General features: G+C 51.7%; 1 protein-coding gene across 1 annotated transcript in view; it reads left to right on the top strand.

The window, feature by feature from the left end:
- NSUN2 (NOP2/Sun RNA methyltransferase 2) overlaps window positions 1–10686 on the top strand; it is a 32445-nt gene extending 21759 nt beyond the window's left edge. Inside the window, exons 11-19 of the mRNA XM_052658982.1 lie at window positions 431–561; window positions 891–987; window positions 4096–4280; window positions 4627–4719; window positions 5419–5554; window positions 6511–6591; window positions 6812–6950; window positions 8064–8103; window positions 9805–10686. Coding sequence (XP_052514942.1) covers window positions 431–561; window positions 891–987; window positions 4096–4280; window positions 4627–4719; window positions 5419–5554; window positions 6511–6591; window positions 6812–6950; window positions 8064–8103; window positions 9805–10078 — 1176 coding nt within the window. The 3' untranslated portion in view covers window positions 10079–10686. The remainder of the gene's footprint in view (window positions 1–430; window positions 562–890; window positions 988–4095; window positions 4281–4626; window positions 4720–5418; window positions 5555–6510; window positions 6592–6811; window positions 6951–8063; window positions 8104–9804) is intronic.
- The last annotated feature ends 16481 nt before the right edge of the window (window positions 10687–27167 follow it).

Raw genomic sequence — 27167 nt, forward strand, 5'->3', positions numbered from 1 at the left:
TATGTTTATACAAATATTTCTGGCAGTGGAAGTTTTCCTGCCTTTATTCTGCAATTACAAATCAGCTTTGTTTATATACAAGTGAAGCTTTGCTTTTTTCCCTTTTAGTTGGCTGGGATTCCAAGCTTTGTTTCCAGTATGAAGCAGTTCCCTTCTCAGTGTTAGCCCAGGAACAGTCAGAGGCTTGTTTTATAAAAGAAAGAAAGAAAAAGTAATAACTCACTTGGAAAATGAAAATGCCACCTCACAGAATGAGTGTACTGGTTCATGGAATAAAAGATGGTCTCATTTCTTTCCTTGCAAACCGTCCTCCTCTCTTTGGGGAGAAATGAGACGTGACATCTCTTGAGAGCTTCCCCACCCCCTCCTCTGGCATTCCCTGCTCTCAGATGGGCTGGTCATTCAGAGTCCCAACCCTCTGGCCCTGCAGGTGATGACAAAAGATGGGCAGTGGTTTGCATCCTGGGACGATGTCCCCCACAACAGACACACCCAGATCCGGCCGACCATGTTCCCCCCAAAGGACCCTGAGAAGCTGCAGGCCATGCACCTGGAGCGGTGGTGAGTTTCTGGGGAGATGCGTCTCGGGCATTTCCTGCATGGGCCATGCTGCGCCCTTGGCTGAACTCTTGGACGTGAACTTTTCAGCAAGTGAGGTTCTCAGTGTCTCTTAGCTGCTGGCAGTAAGCAGTTGTATTGTAAACTTAAAAAAGCAAGCTGGTTCGAACATAAATGGTGATGTTTTAGACATTGCGTTATTAACTCTTTACAGATTACACACTGACCATTCTCTTAGTGAGGGTTGTGTATTATATTGAGTAATATATTATGTTGTGAGATATTTTGGATCAGTTAAAAAGGGTAAATTGTGTATGTGTGTGCTTTTCCAGTCTTAGAATATTACCGCATCATCAGAACACTGGAGGGTTCTTTGTGGCGGTGTTGGTGAAGAAGTCTTCAATGCCATGGAATAAACGTCCCCCAAAGGTAAACGTCTTCCAGAACAGCAGAACGTGCTGTGTGGCCTTTCTGTGCAGTTGAGGCCGAAGCTGCCTGCGGAGTGTGTTTGAAGGGTGGAGTGCAGTGGGGTGTACTTGTGTGTGTGGTAGTGATGGTGTCCTTACACTTTTGAGTTTTCCAAAAAGCAGCAATTTCTTAAAACTTTTAATTAAAGTCGCTCAGTTGTGTCTGACTTTGTGACCCCATGGACTGTACCATCCATGAAATTCTCCAGGCCAAAATACTGGAGTTGGTAGCCTTTCCCTTCTCCAGGGAATTTTCCCAACCCAGGGATCGAAGTCAGGTCTGCCGCATTGCAGGCAGATTCTTTACCAGCTGAGCCACAGGGAAGCCCAAGAATACTGGAGTGGGTGGCCTTTCCTTTCTCCAGGGGATCTTCTCCACCCAGGAATGGAACCCAGGTCTCTACTGCATTGCAGGCGGATTCTTTCCCAGCTGAGCCATCTTATAAGGGAAGTGGAAGAGGCGGAGTTTGGGAATTGCATGGGCTATTGTCCTTGGCGTAGACATGGACGGCAGAGTCGGACACGACTGAGCGGCTTAACACACACACACCTTCCTTCTGCAGCTTCAACCCGCTTCTTTAATAAAACTTGAAGAGGCGTGAGGACTGCTCTGTGGCTCAGCCAGAACCCCTGCTGGTGGCGTCTGAGCCCTGCGCTCTCACCGGTGGTTTTCAGCTGGGACAGTTCTGCCAGCCGCAGGCTGGCAGCCTTCCCCTTGGCCGTGAGGGGCAATGCCAGGCTGTCCAGGCCTGGCTCAGGTGGACATGGGCAGGGCTGACCCTCATAACGAACATCAGCCGCTCCCGGGGTTGTGTGAGGGAGGCCGTGAGGCAGAGAGGTGGGGAGAGGGCAGCTGCCTCTTTGTTTTGTTTTGTAATAATTTTATTTATTTTTTTGTTTTTGGCTGTGCTGAGCCGTCTTTGCTGTGATGGCTTTTCTCTAGTCACAGTGTGGGGGCGTCTCTTTGCGGCGGGTTCTCTTGTTGAGGAGCACAGGCTCCAGGAAGTGCGCGTGGGCTCGTGAGTTGTGGCTCCTGGGCTCCTGAGCGCAGGCTCAGTAATCATGGCCCGTGGGCTCAGTTGCTCGGAGGCCTATGGGGTCTGCCCAAACCTGGGATCAGGCCTGGGTCCCCGGCACTGGCGGGTAGATTCTTTCCCCCTAGCCACCAGGGAACCCCGAGGACAGCCTCTGAGTCTTAACTTGGGGTTGCGGTGTGAAGCGCAGTCCTCCCCTTTGTTAGCGTGTGGTGGGACTTGATAGCTCGTCCATCAGCATGCCTCCTATTGCCGTGGACCGGGGCCTGGGGTCACTGTCTGCGGGGCTCTAATTCCTTCGGCTCTGTGCCGGAAAATGAGGACCGATGGTGCTTATAGCCTTTGGAGAAGCAGAAGCCAACCATTCTCTAGGGTATGGCGGCTCATCCAGGCAGATGTCTGCGGGCACAGCCTCATGGGGAGGTGATGCGGCGCTTCCGAGTGGTCGTCCTGGAGAGGGTCCCCTGGAGGCAGGGCTCCTGCCTCTCGCAGCCCCTCGCCCCCGTCAGGAGAGCAGGCGTGGAGCTCAGAGCCGTGTGCTCAGCATGTGACCGCCGACCTGGTCTGCAACTGAAATCATCTTGCAGCCTTTGCCGTACATTATATGTGATTTTCATGCAGTCACAATGTTATTAATGAAGTAGTTTGTATGCTTTCGTTCTGAGACTTAAAAACTGAATTTTGCACTCTGAGATCCATCTTACTTTGCACCGGTCACGTTTGACCTGGTCAGAGCACACGTGAGCCCACCTAGCCTGGTGGTGCTGGGGCCACGTGGTAAGACTGGGGGCCTCGGTCTTCAGGACGCCGTTGTCCCGTTGAAGCGATGCAGACTGTGAACGCTGCTGGAGCTGGGGCCGGGGAGAGGCGTGCGGACAGAGTGCTGTTGGTGTCATTGTGAGGGCGCGGGATCAGATCTCATTGCGCCTGACAGAAGGAGCTTTCCGGGCCAAGGGGCGCAGGAGGGGGCCTGTGAAAAGCAGGCGATTTCCAGAAGCACAGACGTGGGGGGCGGGATAGAAAGGACACACAGCCTTGCTAACCTTGGCAGAGGATTTGGGGGTTCGTTCTTTGTTTGCCTTTTTCTTTTACAATTAAACCACGTTTTTGGGGAGGCAGTGTGGCAACAGCATTATAGAACCTTACCAGCCTGTCTGCTTAATAGCTTTGTGAACTTGACGGACGTGTTGGACTTCCTGTGTACATAACCTAATTTGTAAACTCAGTTCATAAGGGTTGGAAAACACTACTTTTACCAATCTGGTGACTTGTTAGAAAGGACATGTGGTTTTAAAGAAGTTTACCAAGTTGAGGTGTAATGGACACAGGCCATCGTGTCGGTTCAGGGGCGCGCCATGGTGATTCTGTGTAAATATACCTGGTTGTGGTATGTCTTTTTCTCAAGGTGAGAGCTTTTAAGGTCTCTCTTGGCAAGTTTGAAATACACAAGCAGTGTTGTTACCTGTAGTCCCGGTGCTATGTGTCACGCGATCATTTACTGTCTAAGATCTTATGTAAATACAGGTTTACATAAAAAGTTAGTGGCAGTAAGACACTTTGCTCATTCTTAAAGCTGAATTTATCTACAGTTGTCCCAGATCAGAAGTCAGCTCATTTTTCGACAACTGGTCCCTCTGTCAAAGTGCGCTTCATCTTTCTTCAGTTGATCCCTGGGCCGTGGAGCATTTCCACTCTCCTCTCTTCGAGTCCTTGTCTTTCTTCTCGGCCTGGTGTAGCGTGTCTGGAAGTGTGTGACTCACTGCACAGAGCAGAAGCCTGGCAGGATTTCTGGGTGAAGACAGGCCGGTGTTGCTGGCCTCTGCTAAGAAACAGAAAGTTAAAACTAGACTCTGTGCCCATGAATTCTGCTTATAATAGCAGATTTAAAATACTTTTTAAAAGAATCCTGTAGTCTGTCTTTTGCATGTGAACTGCTGTATTCGTTCGGGCGGGTTGTATGGCCCTGGAATCTTCCTTCTCTGCGTCAGGACAGAGGCGGTTGCTGTCTGGGTGTTAACGAGCGTGTCCCTGTCCAGCCACAGGGTGAACCAGCAGAGCCACGGGCCCCCGTCCCCCCGAGCCCTGCGGAGCCCACGGCGGGCTGCGCCTCCACCCCCTCGGAGCTGGAGAGCAAGCTGGCCCCTGGAATCAGTGACACAGGAGCAACGGAGAGCGCGGAGGACACGGACGGCAGTGGGAGTAGGAGGGGCGGCGTGTGTGGGTGAGGACCGCCACGGCGTGGCCCTCGCGCCCCTCGCACCCCTCGCGCCCCTCGCGCCCCTCGCGCCCCTCGCGCCCCTCGCACCCCTCGCGCCCCTCGCACCCCTCGTCCGCCCAGCCCTCGGGCTTCAGCAGGGCCTGGGTGGAGGCTTCGCGGGTCAAGCAGGTCCTGGCTGTGTGGGCCCTGGAGCTGGTAACTGCCGGGGATGGACGCCTTAGACCGGCCTCCGCAAGGAAGAGACCCGCGTCCCTGCAGGCTGGGGTGGGGCCACGGGGGGGAAGGCGTGGGCTGGTGGGACTACAGCGACCCCTCGCTGACTGATGCCCACATGCTGTCCCCTCCTCAGCCCTCCTCCGTCCAAGAAAATGAAGCTGTTTGGGTTTAAGGAAGATCCTTTTGTGTTCATTCCCGAAGACGATCCGCTGTTTCCACCTATCCAGTAAGGGTTCATTCGGCCTGTCACCGCTCCTCATTTGTGCTTACCACGGGGTTAAATGCACGCGGGGCCACATGGACCCGTAGCTGTTCATGTAGCTCCTTTTTAACTGCCTGTGAGAGCTGGGTGAAGCTCTAGAGGGCGTTTACCAGACCCTTCAGTTTAAGGTGAGCAGTCATCAGAGAATGCTGGACCCCTGAAGGCAGAGATGACGGAGGTGGGGACTCTGGACTGCGGGCCTGGGTGGGGCACCCCACCTTGCTGCCTGTGAGGGAGGGTCGGTCTGCTGGGGTTTCTGGGTCGATCCCAGGGGAAAGGTGCTCAGGATACCTGCCAGGTTCACCTCTTCCTCGTCAGGTAAATTTAGCATCTGTGAGCCAGAGTGCTTGCGTGTGCTGTCCTATAGATGGCTGGTTCTTTGCCTGTGTTTGTGAAAATTCCTCCTAAAATGTCCGTGAAGGGGGAGTGTTCTCAGTGTTGTTGGAATTCGGGGGAGACACTGTGCCTGTGAACGCACGTCCTGGATCCAGGAGGTGCAGGCCAAGCGGGGGACGTTAGGGTTAGACAGTGGGCGTCCAGGGCAGAGCCCCTGGCCCTGAACCACATGACCGTGAGAAGTTAGACCATGGAGGGGGCAGGACGCCACAAGGCCCGCGTCACGTTTGAGCTGAACCCTCTTAACTAGCTGTGTCTCTTTCACAGGAAATTTTATGCTTTGGATCCCTCGTTCCCAAAGGCGAATCTGTTAACTCGTACCACGGAAGGAAAGAAGAGGCAACTGTACATGGTGTCCAAGGAGCTGCGAAACGTGCTGCTAAACAACAGCGAGAGGATGAAGGTGGGGTCCCGGCCACGGAGGGTCATCCTTTCTCACTGCTCCCGCTTTGTCAGAGGGGCTGAGGCCAGCCGCCCGCCCGGGGGTCTCAGAGCCGCCATGGGCACGGGCCGCCTGCCCAGGGGTCTCAGAGATGCCAGTGGGCGCGGGCCACCTGACCGTGTCCTTCCCGCCATCTGTGTCATGGGGCACAGGGGCCTGCCTGCTGCTCTGTGGGCCCTTGGTTTCGTTTGTCCTTAACGGTAACCTTTAAGGCCTGCATCTTACTTGCTTTACTGTGTTCCCAGCTCATTTCCCTCTCGCCTGTTTGTTTCACACGGCCCAGCTCCATGTGGTCTGGAGGTCCCGGGCGTCACGTACTCTCAGGACAGGGCTTGGACACTGTCCTCTCCTGGGCGCCCACCGGGGTTTCCAGGGTGACGGCAGCCTTGCTCCTGACGGCCTGTGGACCGCATGCTGATATTTCTTGTGTTCTCAGAGTTTCCTAGTTTTAGTGTCTTATTTGAGTGCTAATTATTGGGCTTCCCTGGTGGCTCAGTGGTTAAAAAAAATCTACCTGCCATTGTGGGAGACATGGCTTCGATCCCTGGGTCAGAAAGATCCTCTGGAGAAGGAAATGGCAACCCACTCCAGGATTCTTGGCTGGGGAATCCATGGTCAGGGGAGGCTGGCAGACTACAGTCCATGGGGTCGCAAAAAGTCGGGCAGGACTTAGCAACTGAGCGCATACGCACGCGTGTGCTAAGTGTTAGTATAAGCCACGTAAAGCAAAACCGCTTGAGGATTTCAGTCAGGCTGAGAGTGTCTGTTTTGGTCAGAGGACCGTGTTGGGCACTTCTTCCCTTCTTTCAGCAGCTGCTGACAGCTTTGTCTCGTGGTGCTGACGGAAGGGAGTATTCCCGGCAATTTTCCTGACTTCCGCTTTTGTGTGTGTGTTTCATCTGTATTTTCCATCACAGGTCATTAACACTGGGATTAAAGTCTGGTGTCGAAATAACAGCGGTGAAGAGTTCGACTGTGCTTTCCGGTTGGCGCAGGAGGTGAGGGCATGGATGGGTGTTTCTGAGCCGGCATGGTTTCTGCCTCCAGCGGGAGCTCCTGTGGTTTCTGAGCTCTCCTGGGCTGGGGGGTATGTCTGCCTGTGCGACCCCCATGTCACTGGGGTCCCCCCACCCCGGGGTAGGGGCCACGGTGAGGGGGTGGACCCCAGGTACCGCCTCACACTGGTCGTGACCGTGATGTCTCTCTGTATCCCCACAGGGAATATATACGTTGTATCCATTTATTAACTCAAGAATCATCACCGTATCCATAGAAGACGTCCAAGTTCTGTTAACCCAGGAAAACCCGTTCTTCAGGAAGCTCAGCAGCGAGGCCTACAGCCAGGTCAAAGACATGGGTAAGCGGCCTGACCCGGAGAAGCAGCCCGCCCTCACCCAGGGCCGCTCGTTGCTCCCGCCTGCCGGGCCTTTCTAGCCTCGGTGTTCCGCCCGCTGAGGCTCGGTTCTCAGGGCCTGCATCCACCCGCCGAGGGGTCTGAGGGAGGGGGCGGTAGTCCGATGGGCGGGGACGTGCCTGGGGCCACGCCCCTCCTGGGGCGCTCTCCCCGGCCCGCCCCCGCGCCCGCCTGTGCAGGTGTGGGGCTCAGTGGCCGTCGGGGAAGCCGAGGCCCAGGAGGGCGGCCAGCGCAGGACGCGGTTCCAGCGCAGGACGCTGTTCGTTTGGCGTCTTGGCCAGCCCCCTGCCCTGCAGGGCGCGTCCTTGCCCGAGGCTCCCGCCTCTCCTTGGAGGGGCTCAGCCGGGCTTTCCTGTCTCTTAACCTTCCACCCACATCCCTCTAGTGAGATTTTCAGCTCAGAATGAAAATAGGGCCACCGGGGATTCTAATCGCGTTTGCTTTCTGTTCTCGCTTCCTTCTTTATCGCTGAACCGGCGTTTCTGGCTCGGTTTGAGGGAAAAGGTACAGATTGGGTATTACAGTCGCGCAGGCTGAAGTTTGGAGCCACGGCCCAAGGCCCCGGCGCCTCCGGCCAGGCTCGACTCCTCGGGTGGAACCACGTTCACCTTGGGGTTTGTCGTCAAGGATAAGGGAACTGCTTGGTGGTGTTTTGGTTTTGTTTTTTCCTTTTAATCCTGCCTTTACATGATTGTGGTATGATTTTGACAATTTTTATATGTTGTTTCACGCTGTTTCTGGGAGTTGGACCAATTATCTCTTTAATCTTGCATTTTGAGAATTAAGCAGTGGTTAATCCCCACCTCCCTGCGCCTGAGAGAGCCTTGCAGAGCAGCTGAATCCCTGCACGTTCTGACTCACGCCGCGTCCACTGTCTCTGCGGCCCTACTTGGTGCCTGGCGTGGGGAGGCCTGGTGGGCTTAGAAAGAAAGGCCTCTGGCCTTCTCCAAGACCCCTGAGACCTAGCTTCTAGGTTCTCCTCTGGGCCTGTGAACGAGGGCAGCAGAGGCGTCCGGACCTGGAGGGCTCAGCCAGCACTATCTGTTTCTCTTCCAGCCAAGGGCAGCGTTGTCCTGAAGTACGAGCCGGACCCCACGTAAGTGAGATGCTCTGCCCTCGGAGCCTCCGTGTTCTGGGCGGGAGGGCGGGGTTGTGTTAGAAGCCTTTCAGGATGCTCCCCTCAGACAGTACCGCGGAGCCCTCAGAACTGCAGTGCTCCCGGGTGTCACCGTGACGATCCTCTTTATGAAACATGTATGCATGTTTATTCAGAGGATAAAGCGCAGGGTCAGTGTGAAGACGGGGCCATTAAGAGAGGCTGCGTTCTCCCACGCCTGCTGGCCGTGTCTGGCGCTGTTGCCCTGCCCGTGGGGGCGGCCCTGCCAGCTGCTGTGGCCCCCGGGACCCCTGCTCGGTGACGCCCCTCACAGGAGGGCCTGGTTCCGGGTGGTCCGCCCTTGCCAGAAACGGGACAGGGCACTTGAGTGCCGGCCCGGGGCCCTCAGCGGGGTGGGGGGTGGCCGAGTCAGCATCTGCACCGCAGATGGTCCCCACTCAATAGCTGCCTCTGACAACAAAATGCCGCCTCCCGAGGAGGAGAGAGAACAGGCCCTGGGCTGGAGAGCAGTTTGGGCAGCTCCTCCCGAGGCGGGCCTTGGCCTGAGTCTGGGTGGTGGAAGGGAAGCTGGGGGCCCAGCCCCTGAGGTGGGGCCTGGCCTGGGGGGGCTCTGCACTGCCCACGGGGGAGGGGCCAGGTCAGTTTTAAGATATTAGTACTTAGGCGGCTCACAGAAAATTTAAAATAGGCAGTTTTAAGATGTGGGTTCAGTGTTCCACATAGGCTGGTTTCTACCAGTTGAAGTACACAGGTGAAAAGAGCTTCAGGAATTAGATTTTTTTTTTTTTTTAAGGAAGAAAATTGGAGTATGGGCATTGTCTTAGATTTTTCTCTCATTTTTTTTAATCAACTAAAATTGTTCTTAAAAAATGGAAAGGTCCGATAGATTTCTGTCTTTCTCTCTTAGTGGTTTTTCTTACTGGTTCAGGCCTTTCTCATCTTTTTCTGTTTGTTTTTTCTTAATTATTACTTAAACCCTTGTTTGGTCCTTGCTCAGCCTGCCTCACTAATGCCTGTCGCCAGTGGGCTTGGGACACGTGTTTACTTAACGAGGCCTTTAGGAGCTCAAAAACTAGACCAGAGTCTCCTGTGAAAGGAGCTAAACAGCAGTGTGTGGCCCACAGTGACACGCACGGTGCTGGGTAAGGGCACGTGAGTGGCACCGACTGTCAGCGCCCTCCTCCTTAGGACGGGCGGCGCGGCAGGGCTGTGTGGTCAGGGGTGGGGACCCAGACCGGGTTGTCGGGAGCCTCGAGTCCTGGTCCCTGACCCTGTGCCCCTGCCATCCTAGGCCGTGTCATCCAGCCTCTGGGGGCCTCGGTGTGCTCGCGTGTCTGGATGGGCCGTGAGGAGGACCCCATGAGGGACAGGGCCGCGTGCCTGTGCGTCAGTAGGCAAGGAGGCGTAGGGCTAGGCCTTCAGACTTGAGAGGGCGCACGTGTCTGCACATGCTCACGCTGAGAGTGCTGGACGTCTGCAGCCCTGGGGGCTCGCCCGCGAGTTTGTAGAGGGGGGGCCCTGGCCAGCCTGAGGGCCTTGGCGATATTCGAGTCGGGAGGAGGGACGCCCGTAGGACGGCAGACCGGCTGGGGCGTGGCTGTGGGCGCGGTCGTCTGCGCTGGCCTCTGAAGCTGCCGTGAGCAGACGAGGACCGCTGACCCGGAGCCGCTCTGTGCGCAGGAAGCCGGACGCGCTGCAGTGCCCCATCGTGCTGTGCGGCTGGCGCGGCAAGGCCTCCGTGCGGACTTTCGTGCCCAGGAACGAGCGGCTGCACTACCTGCGCATGGTGGGGCTGGACGTGCCGGTGGGAAAGAAGCGAGAGGGCGGCGCTGGGGCGCCCGGGGCCGGTGCGGGCAGCCCCGCGGAGCCGGAAGACGGGGCCGGTGCTGAGCAAGAGGCCGTCCCGGACGCCGCCTCAGGCGGGGACCCGGCGGAGGCTGGCCTGCCCCGGTGAGCCGCGGGGGCCCTGAACACCAGATCTAGGACGTGCCTGTGAAGACGGAGCTGACAGGAGGCCTGGTCTCCGAGTGATCCCAGGACTCCCTTCACGTGGGGCTGACGGAAAGTTCCTTTTTAGCTTCTTAGTAAGTGCTCACTTTGTTTCTTCGGCAAAGTTGATCCGCTGTGCCTGTGGCTGGAAACAGACTTGGATCGTTAGAAGTCTTACTCTGCCTCGAAATGTAACTGCCCTGGCGGGAAGTTTCAGGTCCTGTTTGTTATGCCTGTATTGGTCTTAAGGCCCAGAACCTCTTTTTAAGTGTTATTTATAGAGAGAACCTGTCACTACTTCCAGATCATTGGAAGACTGTGCTGTCAGTGTTAATAATTGTATTGAGTTGCACGTGAGTGTGACTTGTATGCGGTGGGGTTAACATCTGAGGTGTCAGATGACTTTCTGTGCCTTTGTAATAAAGGGTAAAACAAACTTTATCTCACAGTAAGAGCTTATTGTGAGTTGTGATACTAGTTATGAGGGTTTCGTGTGCTTTTATTGGAATGCTCTGCAATTAAATAATTTTTAAATGGGGTTTGGGATCCTTGGAAAGTTTAAATAAAGAAATATTAATGAAAACGTGTGTGTGTGACTCAAGTTGTACTCCACTTCGTGAGGTAGAAGGAACAGGCTTATTTTGGGGCAAATGGAGGTGTTAGAATTAAAAGCTTCTTAGCTGGTGGAGGGAATGTTAACGTGAAGACATGAAGTTAAAGTCACTCAGTCGTGACTGCAGCCCTCCGGGCTCCCCCGTCCATGGGATTCTCCAGGCAAGAACACTGGCGTGGGTGGCCATTCCCTTCTGCAGGGGATCTTCCCGACCCAGGGATCAAACCTGTGTCTCTTGCGTTGCAGGCAGATTCTTTACCATCTGAGCTGCAGGGGACGTCCAGCTCTTGAATGAATGAAGTCCAAGGTTGGGCCTGACAGCAGTTGAGAGGACTTGCTTACGTTGACCTTTTATCCTCTAGAGGGCGGTGTTGACGCTGCAGCCGCGGTGGGTCTGGCTCAGCTGAGAAGGGCCTCTTAGCAACCTGGGGACTGACCGCTCTGCTGGCCTGCTCCTTGGGGCACTGCGCTCACCTGGCAGGTGCCGCCTGGCCGTGTCAGTTAATCCGTTAACCGAGTCCCTGCCGGGTGCCAGGCGGGGCTCTGGGTGCTGGGGATGCCACTTTTCAAGGCAGTCAATTTTAAGAAGATGATGGTACAGTGAACTCTCACGTCCCCTGACGGCTTCCACGGCGCACGCAGTCGTCTTAGTACCTCTGCTTATTTCCACCTTTTTCTGTTGTTTTGAAGTAGATCGTTTCTAACAATTCAAAAGATAAGGACCGTTTTTCTCTTTAAGAAATAACCTCAGTAACTAGATACCAAAAGCAGTAACAGTTCCTTAATGTGAGATACCTTACATGAAAATTCTGTGCATTAAGACGTGGATGAGAGAAATTGAAGACGCAAATAAACGGAAAGATTACCCCATGCTCCTGGGTTGGAAGAATTAATGTTAAAAATGTCCATACTGCCTGAAGTGATCTTACAGATTTTCCTAGTTAAGTTTTACTGAGGTTAAAGCTGCCTGCACATTTCTTCCCTTAACTTGGTAGATATTTTGCAGGGCAACACGTAAAGACTATGTTCCTCTTCATTATCAGACTTTAATTACTCTTGGTAGCTTTTCCTGAACCAGTTTTTTTTTACCATTAGTTCAGTTCAGTTGCTCAGTCATGTCTGACTCTTGGCGACCCCATGGGCTGCAGCAAGCTAGGCCTCCCTGTCCATCACCAACTCCCAGAGTTCACTCAAACTCATGTCCATCGAGTCGGTGATTCCATCCAACCGTCTCATCCTCTGTAGTCCCCTTCTCCTCCCGCCTTCAATATTTCCCACTATCAGGACCTTTTCCAATGAATCAGTTCTTCATATCAGGTGGCCAAAGTTTGGAGCTTCAGCTTCAGCATCAGTCGTTCCGATGTATATTCAGGACTGATCTCCTTTAGGATGAACTGGTTGGATCTCCTTGCAATCCAGGGGACTCTGAAGAGTCTTCTCCAACACCACAGTTCAAAAGCATCAATTCTTCGGCGGTTAGCCTTCTCTGGAGTCCAATTCTCACATCCGTACATTACTGAAAAAACCATAGCTTGGACTAGAGCTATTAAACACTTTCTCTTGTCCCCTGTTTGCCTCCTTATTCATTTATTGTGTCATGAACGCAAGGGTTCCTGTGTGTTACTGTCATCGTCCCAGTTTTGGCTGACGGGACCTGCTTCTAGTTGGTTCTGATGTCCCTCATGTATCTCTGTTGTTTGGAGTCTCCCCCGGGTCCCTGGATCCTTGCAGTGAAATCTGGTCGTTAGAAACCAAGGTCTGGTATTAGGAGTGCTCACTGCTGCTGGGGTGCTGTTTCTTATAAACCCTCTCAGCAGAGAGAACTAAGAAATCACTGTGACTGTGCGTGCACACACTGTGTTATGAGTTACCTGTACATTGTTTAAAACCCTGTCACACCAATACCTCTAGTTTCAACCTGACTCTGGGTTCTCCTGTAGCCCCCCTTCCATGTTTATCCTCTCTCCTCTCCCACGTAGGCCCCAGAGCCCTGCATTTCCTCACTGTTTGTGTGTGTTCAACATTTGAAGGTAGTGATTCCCTCTTAGGAGCTGAAAGCCTCACACGGTGGCCCTTCCAGTTCCCACTGACTGTGCCAAGGCCACAGTCACCATCCTCCGACTCTCTCCCCCGAAGGTTCCTGCTGGCCAGCGCCAGCATGAACGTCAGCACCAACCACAGGGAGCAGGGAGCTCCTAGTTTCGAATGTTTCTCCTCCAGAGCTGCTTTGAAAAACAGCTAGAGGGTGGGAGAGAGGCTTAAGACGGGGGTGTCACACGGCAGAAACCAACACAGCATTGTAAAGCAATTATCCTCAGAAATAAATTTTAAAAATGCAAAACTCTGGCCCTACTTCTCAGAGGCTATTTCTCATGGCTGGGCTAGAATCTACACCCACTGTGGTCTGACAGGTAGCCAGGTGGAGGACCAATGGTTTATATAACCTTAGCTGGTACAGGGCTGATCTTGTAAAGGCAAGTTAGAACTCTTACTGTTTTCTTTGCAGTAAAGAATCCCAGCATTTGTTCAGTTGAGGTACTTTACATTTTGTGTAGTTATGATCTATAGAGGCCTGGGTTTGAGGTACAAAACCCAGGTATGTTCACACTGCATCATAGTTAACCATGGGCTCATTCGGTCAGCAAAGCACCCTTGAGTATTTAGATCTATTTCCAATTTGACACATAAGCAAACCAGTTCAGTTCAGTTCAGTCGCTCAGTCGTGTCTGACTCTTCGTGACCCATGGACTGCAGCACGCCAGGCCTCCCTGTGCGTCACCAACTCCCAGAGTTTACTCAAACTCATGTCCATCGAGTCGGTGATGCCATCCAACCATCTCATCCTCTGTCATCCCCTTCTCCTCCCGCCTTTAATCTTTCCCAGCATCAGAGTCTTTTCCGATGAGTCAGTTCCTGGCACCAGGTGGCCACAGTATCGGCACACCAGGCCTAGGTAATTGCAGTTATCTAGCAGGGCAGTGACCGGCCTTTGCCAGTGATATTTAAGTGACTCAGTCATACTGACCCCTGTCAGTCAGATATAACCAGGAGAAACCACATAGTCACGTGAGCTAGAAAACGGAAGAGCTGCCGACTGTAGCGGGGTTGGAGTAATGAGGGGCCGGCTGGTAAAACGGGAGAAGGCTGCTGGGAGCCAGAGCACCTCAGGAAGAATTTACCATTCCTCACCCGGGGGTTTGCTGGGGAGGGGGTGACCACAGCTCACTGAATGGCAGGATTGTAGCTGTGTCTTTGCACTCGTGGAACTTGCTGGAAGCCTGCCTCCTGGGCTGCTGGGGATGGCTGGTGGCCTCGGGAGGTCGCTGGCCGCTACACTGCAGGAGCCTGGCGCCAGTCCGCTGGGTCTCCCCGGCTCCAGAATCTTGGAAGTAAGACCCCTCCTTCCAGCAGTGCCTCTCTGGTGCCCTCTACTGGCAGAACTGTCTGAAGGGCCCAGGTGAGGACAATGATTGGATGAGTTTGGAGCCCTGAGATGAGCAATCGATAACTGATACGTGACTCATTCAATACAGCAACCGAAGGGAGGGGGGTTTATTATTTCCCCACTTACAGGTAAGGAAACTGCAGCAAAAGATTAAGTAATTACCAGATGCCACACAGAGTGAGCGACAAAGCTGGGATTCCAGTTTTTCAAGTATTTGTTGGCTGCATCCGATCATAATGGTGGCCTGCGAGGCCTTTGCTGCAGCAGGTGGGTCTCCTGTGCCCTGCGGGCTCCAGAGCAGTGGGCTCAGTAGGCGTAGCACACGGCCTCAGTTGCCCCATGGCCTGTGGAGTCTTACTTCCTTGACCAGGGACTGAACTTGTGTCCCCTGCATTGGAAGGCAGATCCTTAACCCCCGGACCACAAGGGAAGTCCCCAGGATTCCAATTTTTAAAAACGCGTGGGCCCCACAGGAAAAGCATCTCAGGACACCTCCCCTTTCAAGGGCTGGCTGCACTGGCTGCTTTTCAGTGACCACGTTTTCATGATTTCAGATGCTTTTCAAAGCTGCCAGAGAAGAGTGGACCTCCGGAGGTACAAATGTGATACCTGAGTGTGTGTTTTCTGGCTTCTTTTAAACTGAAGCCTATTTAAAACCTCTGAGCTGCTTTTGTCAGATGTAAACGTGAGCACTTTTCTCAAAGCACAGGAAATTAGGAGAGTTTGCCTAGTTTGAGACGTGGGTTGAGTCCAGACATCTAATTTCAACCCCCCACCCCCACCCCCAGCAAAACGCTAGTAAAAACTACAGTAACCGTATTTTAACAAGCAAAAAAGAGGGCAGTGCAGAAGCAACACGGTTTCAGAAGCTGGAAAGCAGGCGGACAGGTAGGAAGACGAGAACCCAGAGGGAAGCGCTAAGCCCACGATGAGAAGAACCGGGAAGACAGCCACATGCGGCCCTTCCCTCAGCTCCGGATGTTCGGGGCAGCCAGTCTCCCCGTGGAAGATCTTCTCTGGAACCTGTCCAGCTCCAGAGGAGAGATCTAGGGTTCCTGGCCTCAGGGTTCCCCAGAGCTGGCCCCCCTGGAGTCGCCCTTAGAACTGGCATGTCTCCCCAGCCGTGTAGCTGATAGGTCTTGGAGCCCTCGAGTAGCCCACAGGAGGCAACCTGGGAGTGCCAGGCCTCAGAAACCGCCTCCAGCATCCGACACAGAGATCAAAGCAAGCAGATGAAAAAAAAAAAAAAAAAAGGAAGCAGCACAGACTTTCCAGGGAGGAGAAAGCTTCTTTAAAAGAAGTTGGGGACAACCCCTGGTGGTCCAGTGGGTTAAGACTTTGCATTCCAATCAGTGCAGGGCTGCGGATTCGATCCCTGGTTGGGGAGCGAAGATCCCACAAGCCTCGCAGCCAAGAAACAGAAAACAAGCAGTATTGTAACAAAATCAATAAAAACTTTTAAAAAAAGGTTCGATGATGACAATGTATGACTAAGCCTAATGAGACCCCTTAAAACCAAAAATAAAAGTTAACAAGGGTGTTTTTCACATGAACGCTCCACTGAAGGTTTCTTTCCGATTCTAATCAACATTTTGGTGAGGAGTTTCTGCTCTGTAAGAATAGTGTTGAAGGAGAAAAGACAGCTGGCCTAAGACAGGTTTCTCTTCCAGACACAAACCCTCCCTTGAGTATGTAGCGGGTGTGGCTGAATGAGACCCACACATCCAGAAACAGTGGCTGCTTGGCTGCTGCTGAGACAGCAAGGTTTAAAAGCTTTAAAGCATCTGTTTCCTTTGAACGGTGGAATCCGTCTTTGAGAAGACGGGTAAAATAAATTTCCTAAAAAGAAAATGACAATACACATAACTTCGACCCAGCAAGTCCACTTCCTGCACTTGCAAATGAGGAAAACGATGTGTCTACGTCATTTGATGTCCCACTGTTTATAACAGAAAACCAGAAAGCCCGCAACGCCCTTGGCCAGGGCACCAGTGAAATGGATGATACCTGGCCACTGAGCAAAGTCTGGGAGATGGTGACAGGCGGGCAAGGCTGGCGTGCTGCCGTCCATGGAGTCACAAAGAGTCCGACGTGGCTGAGCCACTGCACAACAGAGGCACGCTTGATGCCACTGAAATGGTGGGAGGAAGTCAAGGGTCCTCTCCTGTGAAGGAGCACAGGGCGCCCCCGAATCATCAGCCAGTTGTGATACACGTGTCACCAGGAAGGTCATCAGATACCCCATGCCCAGGGTTTGTACCAGGGCACCCCCCCCCCGGTTTTTCCAGTGGTCATCTATGGATGTGAGAGTTGGACCATGAAGAAGGCTGAGTGCAAAAGAATTGATGCGTTTGAAGTGTGGTGTTGGAGAAGACCCTTGAGAGTCCCTTGGACTGCAAGGAGATCCAACCATTCCATCCTAAAGGAGATCAGTCCTGGGTGTTCATTGGAGGGACTGATGCTGAAGCTGAAACTCCAATACTTTGGCCACCTGATGTGGAGAGCTGACTCATTTGAAAAGACCCTGATGCTGGGAAAGGCTGAGGGCAGGAGAAGAAGGGGACGACAGAGGATGAGATGGTTGGATGGCATCACCGACTCAATGGACATGAGTTTGGGTAAACCCTGGGAGTTGGTGCTGGACAGGGAGGCCTGGTGTGCTGCAGTTTATGGGGTCGAAAAGAGTCGGACACGACTGAGTGACTGAACTGAACTGAACTGAACTGAACGCCTGCCTGGCTCTTTCAAAATCACAGCCCTCCACAAGGAAAGCAGGTGTTCAAGACATCATCTGCATACACAGTTGAGATGCAGAAACCCTCCCCGTCAGCTCAAGCAGGGCAGGAGGGGACACTCCTGAAATCCAAGTTCCCGGGGTCCAGCCCAGAGTGCAGGTCTTGCCGAGGTCAGCAGTCTCAGCCCTGCTGGGTCAGGTCTTCCCCGCACACCTCCACCCTGGCAGCCACTCACCTGGCAGTGAATGCTGCCAGCAGCTGTGCAGGGTGGGGTGGGGGGGGGGGCCTGGATGCAGGGCCTTCCAGAGTCAAGTCTTGAGATGATAAGAGCCTTCTGGCACACTTTGCAGCTGGAGACCCAGTCCAGATCCAGCATCCTGACCCACAGAAGCCATGAGACAGTAAATGTAAATAAATTCTGGGGTGACTTGTTACACAGTGGTAGATAACTGATACAGTCACTTAGAGACAACTGACTGTGACCTTGGGCCAGCTTCTTAACATCTCTCAGCCTCCATTTCCTCATCTGTGAAATGGACGGAGTGGCGGCACCCACCTACCTGGTAAGACTGAAGCTGAAACAGTGGGGCAGCAAGTGTTTCAAGGTGGAGGCTGATTTTTTTTTTCACTTTTTAGGCATTCACTGCTAAGTCAGTGTTTCTTTTCGCTCTTGGATAAAACCTTCAATCAAAGCAGACAGGGGCTTTCCAGGTGACTCAGTGGTGCAAAATCTGCCTGCAGTGCAGGAAACGATTTGTTCTCTGCGTCGGGAAGATCCCCTTGGAGAAGGAAACGGCAACCCACTCCAGTATTCTTGCCTGGAAAATCCCACAGACAGAGGAGCCTGGCGGGCTACAGCCCATGGGGTCGCAGAAGAGTCGGACGTGACTGAGTAACTCCGTACACATGCACAAGGCAGACAGATCACCTGGGAGACGTGCAGGCAGCTTAAACTGCGGCCTTGCTTACAGGCTTTGTCACGAGAGTGAGTAATGCTGTCAGATGTGGAGGCAAAGCAAGGGGACCACCCAACACCCATTGCCTGGCTCCCGCGATCCTGCTCTCGCCTCTTTTTGCAGGCTCGGGGAGGGGGTGTTTCATGTCAAGGGGAGCAGCTCAGGAACTAGGCAGGAAATAGGGATGGTGTGATGGACCCCACTTAAAAATTTTTTTACTTACTTGGCTACACAGGGTCTTAGGTGCAGCATGTGGGATCCTGTTCCCTGACCAGGGGTCGAACCTGGGTCCCCCACACTGGGGGCGTGGAGGCTTAGCCATTGGACCACCAAGGAAGCCCCACTAACCCCACTCTGGTTTCAAACTGGTTTCCATTACCAGCTCCTTCCACTCTCAAAGTCAAACTTCATTTACCATCCAAGACTGTTTGAAGGTCGTGAATGAAAGACTCCTAAAGCCTGAAAAATATCAGCCTTGCATTAAAAGTATCTGAGCACCTGTGAAATTATGCAAATTTGTGTTCTGATTAGAATATTGTTGAGATTGTTGTTGGTGTCAGGAGAACGACTATACTTTTTAAAATAAAATTAAATATCTGTGGTTTGTTTCTCCAGGTGGATTTTTGTTGCAATAAATAGTATTTTCCAATAACAACGTGTCTAAATATTTCAGCCAGTTTTAAACAGACAAGTGCAAACAGTATGAAGTGTTCAGAACCTGCACTAATGGGACACAGTCAGCACCGACATTCAGATATGCCTCTTTAAAAAAAATTAAACTGGTTTTATGATACTATGATGATATAATTTTTTTAAGAAATAAAATTTATTTTTTTATTTGCAAAAGCGTACTTAATCATATACATAGAAAACTTTAAGTAATCTTCAAAAAGCCAAAGTAACAACTGTAGAGCTAAGTTAATTCAATAAAGTAACAATACTATGACCAATGTGGAAAATTTTATCGTATTTCTGTAAGCAAGCAATAGTTTTTTGAAACCAATGGCAGCCCACTCCAGTACTCTTGCCTGGAGAATCCCATGGATGGAGGAGCCTGGTGGGCTGCAGTCCATGGGGTCGCTAAGAGTCGGACACGACTGAGCGACTTCACTTTCACTTTTCACTTTCATGCATTGGAGAAGGAAATGGCAACCCACTCCAGTGTTCTTGCCTGGAGAATCCCAGGGACTGGGGAGCCTGATGGGCTGCTGTCTATGGGGTCGCACAGTCGGACACGACTGAAGCAACTTAGCAGCAACAGCAGCACCAAGCTATAGTATAATTTGCAATTTTGTATTTATTTACAACAGCATCCAAAGAAGGGAAAGGAATGGGGATAAGTTTAACAAAAGATATTCGGGTCCAGTCTGATATACCTGTTAATAACCGATCATCCTTCATCATTAGCATTGAGCCATTTGCATGACCCAGTCTTTGGCGAGGCAAAGCCATAAGTACATATAAATGCAGGCGCACACAGGACTCTGCTTCTGAATGATTTCAGCAAAGCAAGTCCTGCGAGGGAGGAAGGTCGGGGCGTCCTGAGGACCTGTCCTGCTTGGGAGAGAGGTCACAGTTTCCATCAGCTCTAAGGCCAATTCGGCAAATGCGTGGTGTAGTCAGGTCCCCTGGGATACAGCGCCCGGGGGGAGATTTTCACACAGGGAAGTTTGGATCAGCACCCAAGGCGCAGGGAAGGAAGCAGGGCTGGACTGTCTGCCTGAGCAGAGCAGGGCGCGTCCCCGACACCCCTAAACCGTCTTTGTCAACACGCTAGAGAAGCACAGATGGGAACTGACTTCCCATCCGCTAAGGGGAAAAGGTAACAAAATTCTGCCCATCTAAGGAAGGAGGGGAAAGGGAAAAAGGAATAGCAATAACAAGGAATCACAAGAAACAGAAAACACGAAACAGCTCCAAAACCTGAAAGGGACGGACACAGGCGAGCTCTCATGAAAGACGGAGGTGTGGGCGTTTTGTTTTAGTGTTGCTTGAAAGAGCCTGATACTCGGAATTTGATGTGTGGGAGGTTCTCTCCCGGCCCCGTTCTCCTCTGTGGCAGCCACGAGCATCGGCAATTTTCTGTATATCCTTCCAGAGAGATTCCAGGTGGGTACTGGGTTGGGCAAAAGGTTCATTCGGGTTTTCTGTACGATGTTATGGAAAAACCTGAATTTTTTTGCCAATCCAGTGTTTTCTCCCTTCTGTACAAATAAGGCTTCCCTGGTGGCTCAGTGATAAAGAATCTGCCTGCCAAGCAGGAAATGTGGGTTCAATCCCTGGGTCAGGAAGATTCCCTGGAGGGGTGATGAATGGCTACCCACACCAGTATTCTGGCCTGGAAAATCCCATGAACAGAGGAGTCTGGCAGGCTTTAGTCCATGGGGTTGCAAGAAGCTGGACATGACTTAGCTTTCCAAGGAGGCTTATACAAGTAATAATATGACTTATAGACAGAAAGTTCTGCTCCTAGCATTTGTTTTTATTTAATAGCACAGCTTGGAAATTATTTCCTACCGGTACATCAGAGCTTTGTTTCTTTCTTAAAGGGCAGAGGATCCACCTCCCGTTTAGCCAAACCCATCTAGACAGCAGACATCTTACTTTGTGAACAAAGCTGTGTCTAATCGAAGCTATGGTTTTTCCAGTGGTCATGTATGGATGTGAGAGTTGGATCATAAAGAAAGCTGAGCGCCAAAGAATTGATGCTTTGGAACTGTGGTGTTGGAGAAGACTCTTGGAGAGTCGCTTGTACTGCGAGGAGATCCAACCAGTCCATCCTAAAGGAAGTCAGTCCTGAATATTCATTGGAAGGACCAGTGCTGAAGCTGAAACTCCAATACTTTGGCCACCTGATGCAAAGAGCTGACTCATTGGAAAAGACCCTGATGCTGGGAAAGATTGAAGGCGGGAGGAGAAAGGATCGACAGGATGAGATGGTTGGGTGGCATCATCGACTCAAGGGGCATGAGTTTGAGCAAGCTCTGGGAGTTGGTGACGGACAGGGAAGCCTGGTGTGCTGCAGTCCAGGGGGCTGCAAAGAGTCGGGCACGACTGAGCAACTAAACTGAGCATATAAATAGATGCGTGCATTGTTTCTGGTCCTTCATTACCAAGCCATGTCCAACTCTATCGCGAGCCCATGTATCTTGATATTAATATCAAAGCAATTCATTGGAAGACACATTAAATGGGAAAACAGTAATACTTTATATATTTTGTATTTATGAAAGGCATAATGTACCAAGGACATATAGCAGCCTTTAACCTTACAACAAAATACTGAAAATGCAAAAAATATGACAAATAGGAGAAGAAACTGACAAACCCACAGTCATATTAAAACATTTTAATAACAGCATCTATCGGAAATTGACAGTAGCATCTATTGGAAGTGAAACACGGGGATGTGAGTATCAGTTAACACACCTGAGCAAACACAAAGTAATGAAACAGAACACATGCTCATGGGTGGCGATCGGCCACTCAGAAGCCTTTGGAAAGACCAGTAAAACAGGCACCTCTTTAGTCACCGCTCACGGAAGAAAGAGACAGTGAGTGAAGCCAGTAGCACGATGGGACAGACTCGAAAGTGTACAGGGACACACCCAGCTCCTTTGTGCCTGAGATTTGAAGACACAGGTGAATGAAAGCGTGCAGGAATAAAAACACCAGCACTGTTCCAAGAAAAGGAGAGAGACAGAAGCAGGAGTAACAGCCACAGGCAAAGGGGAAGAGCTGTGGAGGCGCACCCACCTCCTCGCCCCAAGGAGAGGCCCAGGGAGACCGCCAGGCGGGCTTTGCAAGGCTTCAGGAGTCGCCCATGTTCCGTGCTAAACTCATTTCGTAGAAAAAGCCAGAACGTTGCCCCAGTCAAATGGTCAAATAGAAAACAGAATGGAAAACCCAGCTGCCGATACATGGCTACAGTGAATGGGAAGAGACAAGACAAGCAGGGAATTAAAATAAGAGGCCTGCTGAGATGTAGTCACAGGGCACAAGGATTTTATTCTCTATATGATTACATATATATTATAAATACTGCAGATTTTAGTTATTACAAATCTACATGTTATATATTTATATACACATATAGTATGTGTATCTATATTATATACACACATATATAATATACATATTCTATATAATATAGTGCATACGTGTGTATATGTATAGTTATATATACCTATTTACATTTATTTTTATATATTTATAAAATTATACATGAATGTGTACATTTAAGTATACATGAATGTATACATAGTTACATAGGAATCAAAAGGAATATTAAGTGTTTAAAGGAGAAGAATTAAAAATGAAAATAAGTTTTAATGAAAGTCAAGACTGATTTCTTCAAAAATGGCAATAAACTAAGAATAGAAGTGAATTTATTTAACTTGATAAAAGGATATTTATCAGAAATCATAAATCAAACATTATACTTAATGGTAAAAATATTAGGAGCCAGAATCAATGAACATATTGCTCACTATTGTCTCAGTTAGTTCACATCAACAGTCCTGGTTGGTACAGTGAGACGAAGAGAAGAATTGACCTGCCTTTATTGCAGGTCAGATAATTATCTATGTATGAAAATTCAAAAGGATGAACTAGAAAGATATTAAAAACTCAATTAAGTAGCTTACTGATTTAATAAAGATGAAAGACATCATTAAGATTTTTACAAAATTACACATTGGGAGCAAATATTTGCCATATATATAATGGCCAGCACATCACATCCATGCTATGCAAATAGCGTGTTCAAATCAGTAAGAAAAAGAACAATTTGAGAGAAAAGTAGAGAAAGGAGAGACACAGGCCATTTGCAGAAAAAGACATACAAGTGACCCCTGGACAGTCCCACTCAGACTTGAAAAATGAGAGGTGAGAGTGACAATGAGGTCTTCCCAGGTGGCTCAGATGCTAACGAATCTGCCTGCAATGCGGGAGACCCAGATGCCTGGGTCGGGAAGATCCCCTGGAGAAGGGAAGGGCAATCCACCCCGGTATTCTTGCCTGGAGAAGCCTGTGGACAGAGGAGCCTCGAGGGGAGTCCATGGCGTCGCAGAGAGTCAGACACAGCTGTGCAACTGAGCACAAACAAGCACGCGGTATCGGGAAATTCCAGTCTTTCACTCACTGAAGGCACCGGAGCTGGAGGAGTAATTACGTCTAGGGGTGAGGGCAGTGGGAAACGAGTGCGTGCAGGCGGGCGTCCCCTGGGCTCCGCTCCGACTCCAGGGGAGGCCGTGTTGCGGGCACCGCACTGTGGCTTGGGCTGAGTCAGGTGCGTGGATCTCGGGGGATTCGACGGCTCCAGGACTTGGCCCTGGGAGTCAGATGGACAAGGGTCTTCCACAACCTCTCACAGTTCTGGATGGTGGCCAGGTGTGTCTGTGGGGAGCGGGGAGGAGTTCAGCCTCTCCCTGGCTGGCTGTGACCCCCCCAGAGGTGGCTGTCTCGATAGAGGTCTTCAGTAGGATCATGTGTGCGCGCACTCCATCGCTTCAACCATGTCTGACCCTCTGCAACCCGTGGGCAGTAGCCTGCCAGGCTCCTCTGTCCATGGGATTCTCCAGGCATGATAACGCACGAGGAATCAGAGCAAAACCCACAGCGATGCCGGCAGGTGTCAGCCAGCATCCCAGCCCTCTGCTGAGCCCTCCCACCTGCTGAAGCCTCAAGGTCCCGCCCACACACTCACTGTAACCCCCCCAGGTGGCTCTGACACCTGTCCTGCCATTTGCCCTCTGGCGGCTCACTTGCTTGGCTCCCTGTCCGCCTCCCTCCGTCTGGGCCTCTGGACAGAGGCTTCACCAGGACCGGGACCCCCCTCCCTCCCCAGGGCCTGGTGGACGTACGGGGTGGGGAGGAACTGAGGCTGGCCCTCTGCTCATCTATGTGTGTTGGGGGGGGGGGGGGGTGTCTCTGCCCAATTGGTCACAGGACTCAGGGAAGGGCTAGGCAAGCCCCCAGCCCCCTGCCCTGGGGCACCAGCCTATCATGAGATTCAAGGAGCCTGAACCAGGCAGTGCTTGGGAAGTGTCTACCTGGCAGGCAGCCTCCACGCGGTCCCCCATCCATCTGAGCTGACACCGGCTGAGTGTCTGTACGTCTTTCACATGGAGATAGGTTGTACTAAATCACTCAGTCGTGTCCGACTCTTTGCGACCCCATGGACTGAAGTTCACCAAGCTTCCCTGTCCATGGGATTCTCCAGGCAAGGGTCCTGAAGTGGGTTGCCATTTCCTCCTCCAGGGGGTCTTCCTGACCCAGGGATCAAACCCGTGTCTCATGTCTCCTGCACTGGTAGGCAGGTTCTTTATCACTAGTGCCCCCTGGGAAGCCCTAGAGACAGGCTGCCAGGGGGTGTCCCTGCCTGACATGTTCAGGATGAGCTTACAGAGGGAGCTCTCAGAGGGTTCTACCCAGAGTCAGAGCTGGGGTTCCTCTCCCGACTCGCCAGCGCAACGCACGGAGGGGGAGAGACTCCCTGTGGACTCACGCGGGGATGTAGTTATCTGTTCAGCCTACAGGAGTTGGACCATAAAGAAGGCTGAGCACTGAAGAACTGATGCTTTTGGACTGTGGTGCTGGAGAAGATTCTTGAGAGTCCTTTGGACTCTGCAACCAGTCCATCCTAAAGGAGATCAGTCCTGAGTGTTCATTGGAAGGACTGATGCCGAAGCTGAAGCTCCAATACTTTGGCCACCTGATGCGAAGAACGGACTCATTGGAAAAGACCCTGATGCTGGGAAAGATTGCAGGCGGGAGGAGAAGGGGACGACAGGATGAGACGGTTGGGTGGGATCGCCGACTCGATGGACACGAGTTAGAGCAAACTCTGGGAGACACAGGGAAGCCTGGCGTGCTGCCGTCCAGGGGGTCACAGAGAGCTGGGCCCGACTGAGAGGCTGAAAATGACGAAAATTCAGCGTTATGAATATGCACTTACATTTGGAACACAATGCAAAGAACATGAAAAAAATCATGAATTGCAGAAAATGAAGCCCATCTGAATCTTGGCAGGTGGAGCTATGTAGAAGACCCTTCTTTCTAGCCTGCGCTCCCCACCCTGTCACCCCACCCCGTCACTGCACCCCCATCTCCGGAACAGGCAGAGTATCAATACTTCCAGGAGGGGGAGTGAGGGGAGAGCTGTCAAGTTTCAGCCAGAGGGCTTTAAAACTCCCCCTGGAGTTGCAGGACCTGAGTCTGGGTAGGTTTCAGGCTTCCCTGAGCCCTTGACCACCTCTCCCCCTTTGCTGTTGATAGCTTTCGGTGAAAAGTGTTGGATTCGCGATCTCCGAAGAAGAAGATTTAGCTTCGGAAGCAGGGACCAGTCTTGATCACTCAAGAGCTTTTGTGTAGCCGAGTTTTATGAAAAGGGACAGGGAAAGCTTCTGACACAGACATCAGAAGGGGGCCGGAGAGTGCCCACCTCGCTAGTGTTAGCAAGGGAGTTATATACTTTTTAAATTAGTTATTACAATAAGTCAAAAGGATGTCTCAAGGTTGTAAAGATCTTACTAGACCCACTCCTATAATATACATTTTAAGGTAGCAAGATTAGTCAGAAGGTTTTCAGGAGGGAGAAACATGTCCTCAAGCAGGATACATTATTGTTATATAATCCTTACTAAGGAAAGTAGAAAAAAAAATTTGTCCTTTCCTCCTCCTTGGGAGCCCCAGACCCCTTTCTCCTCCTTGGGGATCCTGGACTTCTTATCAACCTGCCTAGGGATTGAGTCTCTCACCATCTGGAAGGGGCAGCAGGAGGCGCCTACAGGAAGGGCGAAGGCTTCTCTGGAATGTGCTGCCTGGGGGTCCCTGCTGTGCCTGACTTGCAGAGACCTCCTCCTGTCAGCCTGTTGGTGCAGCTGTAATGTAACTGCTGCTGCTTCCGTGCACCATGTCTCCAGGAGCAAGCGACGCTCTGGCCCGGGGGCTGCCCTGATGCCCACGCAGCATGGGCGAGCGTGCCCTGTGGCCCACGGTGACCTGCCGGCTGGCACAGCTCCCAGGCTCTCAGCCAGGGCACAGCAGGGGGCACCTCTGAGTCATCGCAAATTGGAGCCAGGACCCCTATGTCTGGATGCTGTTAGTGGCCCCTGGGGCGTGCCAGGAGTGGGTTAATGACCTTTGCACCAGGGAGGGGTGGGTGGGGGCATCCTGAGGCTCTTTCCATAATGGACCAGCGTCTGTTGTCTGGGACTGGCCTAGCTCTGGTTTAGAAGGACACCAGTTCTTGTATGGGCTAAAACTCCTGCAGAACAGGGCCAGCCTCCAGGCTACAGGGCACCCTGATGCCGTGACTAATAAAAGATCGGGCCAGTGGTTGATGCTGGCCTCTGAACAAACCTTCCCTCCCCCACTTCCAGTCTCCCATCCCAGTTTCCTCTTTGCCTCGTGGAAGCAGGGCCAGGGAGGGTCATTAGAGTCCTGAGCTCCCTGTGGGGGTGTCTCTGCCCTCCCTTCATGGAGTTGGGGTGCCCTCTGAGTCCTGAGCCACCAGGAGTTGAAGTGGAGCTGAAGGGCACAGGGACCTATTTGAGATCATGTTTCAGGTGATAAAGAATCTACCTGCCAATGCAGGAGACCCCAGAGACATGGGTTCCATCCCTGAGTCATGGGGAAGATCCCCTGGAGGAGGAAATGGCACCCCACTCCAATATTCTTGCCTGGAGAATCCCCCTGGACAGAGGAGCCTGGCAGCTACAGTCCATGGGGCTGCAGAGTCGGACATGATTGAGCACACCCACGTTAGACAGTTAGAGAGCACCGCTCTTTGATTTAGAGGCATTAGGACGTAGGCCCCTGGGGATGGGTAATGAATAACTCTTATTTTATAGACAAAGCTGGGGCTTCGCTTAGGTGAGAAGAGTTACTGGGTTACTTTGCCAACGAAGGTCCGTCTAGTCAAGACTATGGTTTTTCCAGTAGTCATGTATGGATGTGAGAGTTGGATTATAAAGAAAGCTGAGCACTGAAGAATTGATGCTTTTGAACTGTAGTGTTGGAGAAGACTCTTGACAGTCCCTTGGACTGAAAGGAGATCCAACCAGTCCATCCTAAAGGAGATCAGCCCTGAATATTCATTGGAAGGACTGATGTTGAGCCTGAAACTCCAATATTTTGGCCACCTGATGCGAACTGCTGACTCATTGGAAAAGACCCTGATGCTGGGAAAGACTGAAGGCAGGAGGAGAAGGGGATGACAGAGGATGAGATGGTTGGATGGCATCACAGACTCAATGGACATAGGTTTAGGTAAACTCCGGGAGTTGGTGATGGACAGGGAG

This window comes from Budorcas taxicolor, chromosome 20 (assembly GCF_023091745.1).
Source record: "Budorcas taxicolor isolate Tak-1 chromosome 20, Takin1.1, whole genome shotgun sequence".
Classification (NCBI taxonomy): Eukaryota; Metazoa; Chordata; class Mammalia; order Artiodactyla; family Bovidae; genus Budorcas; species Budorcas taxicolor.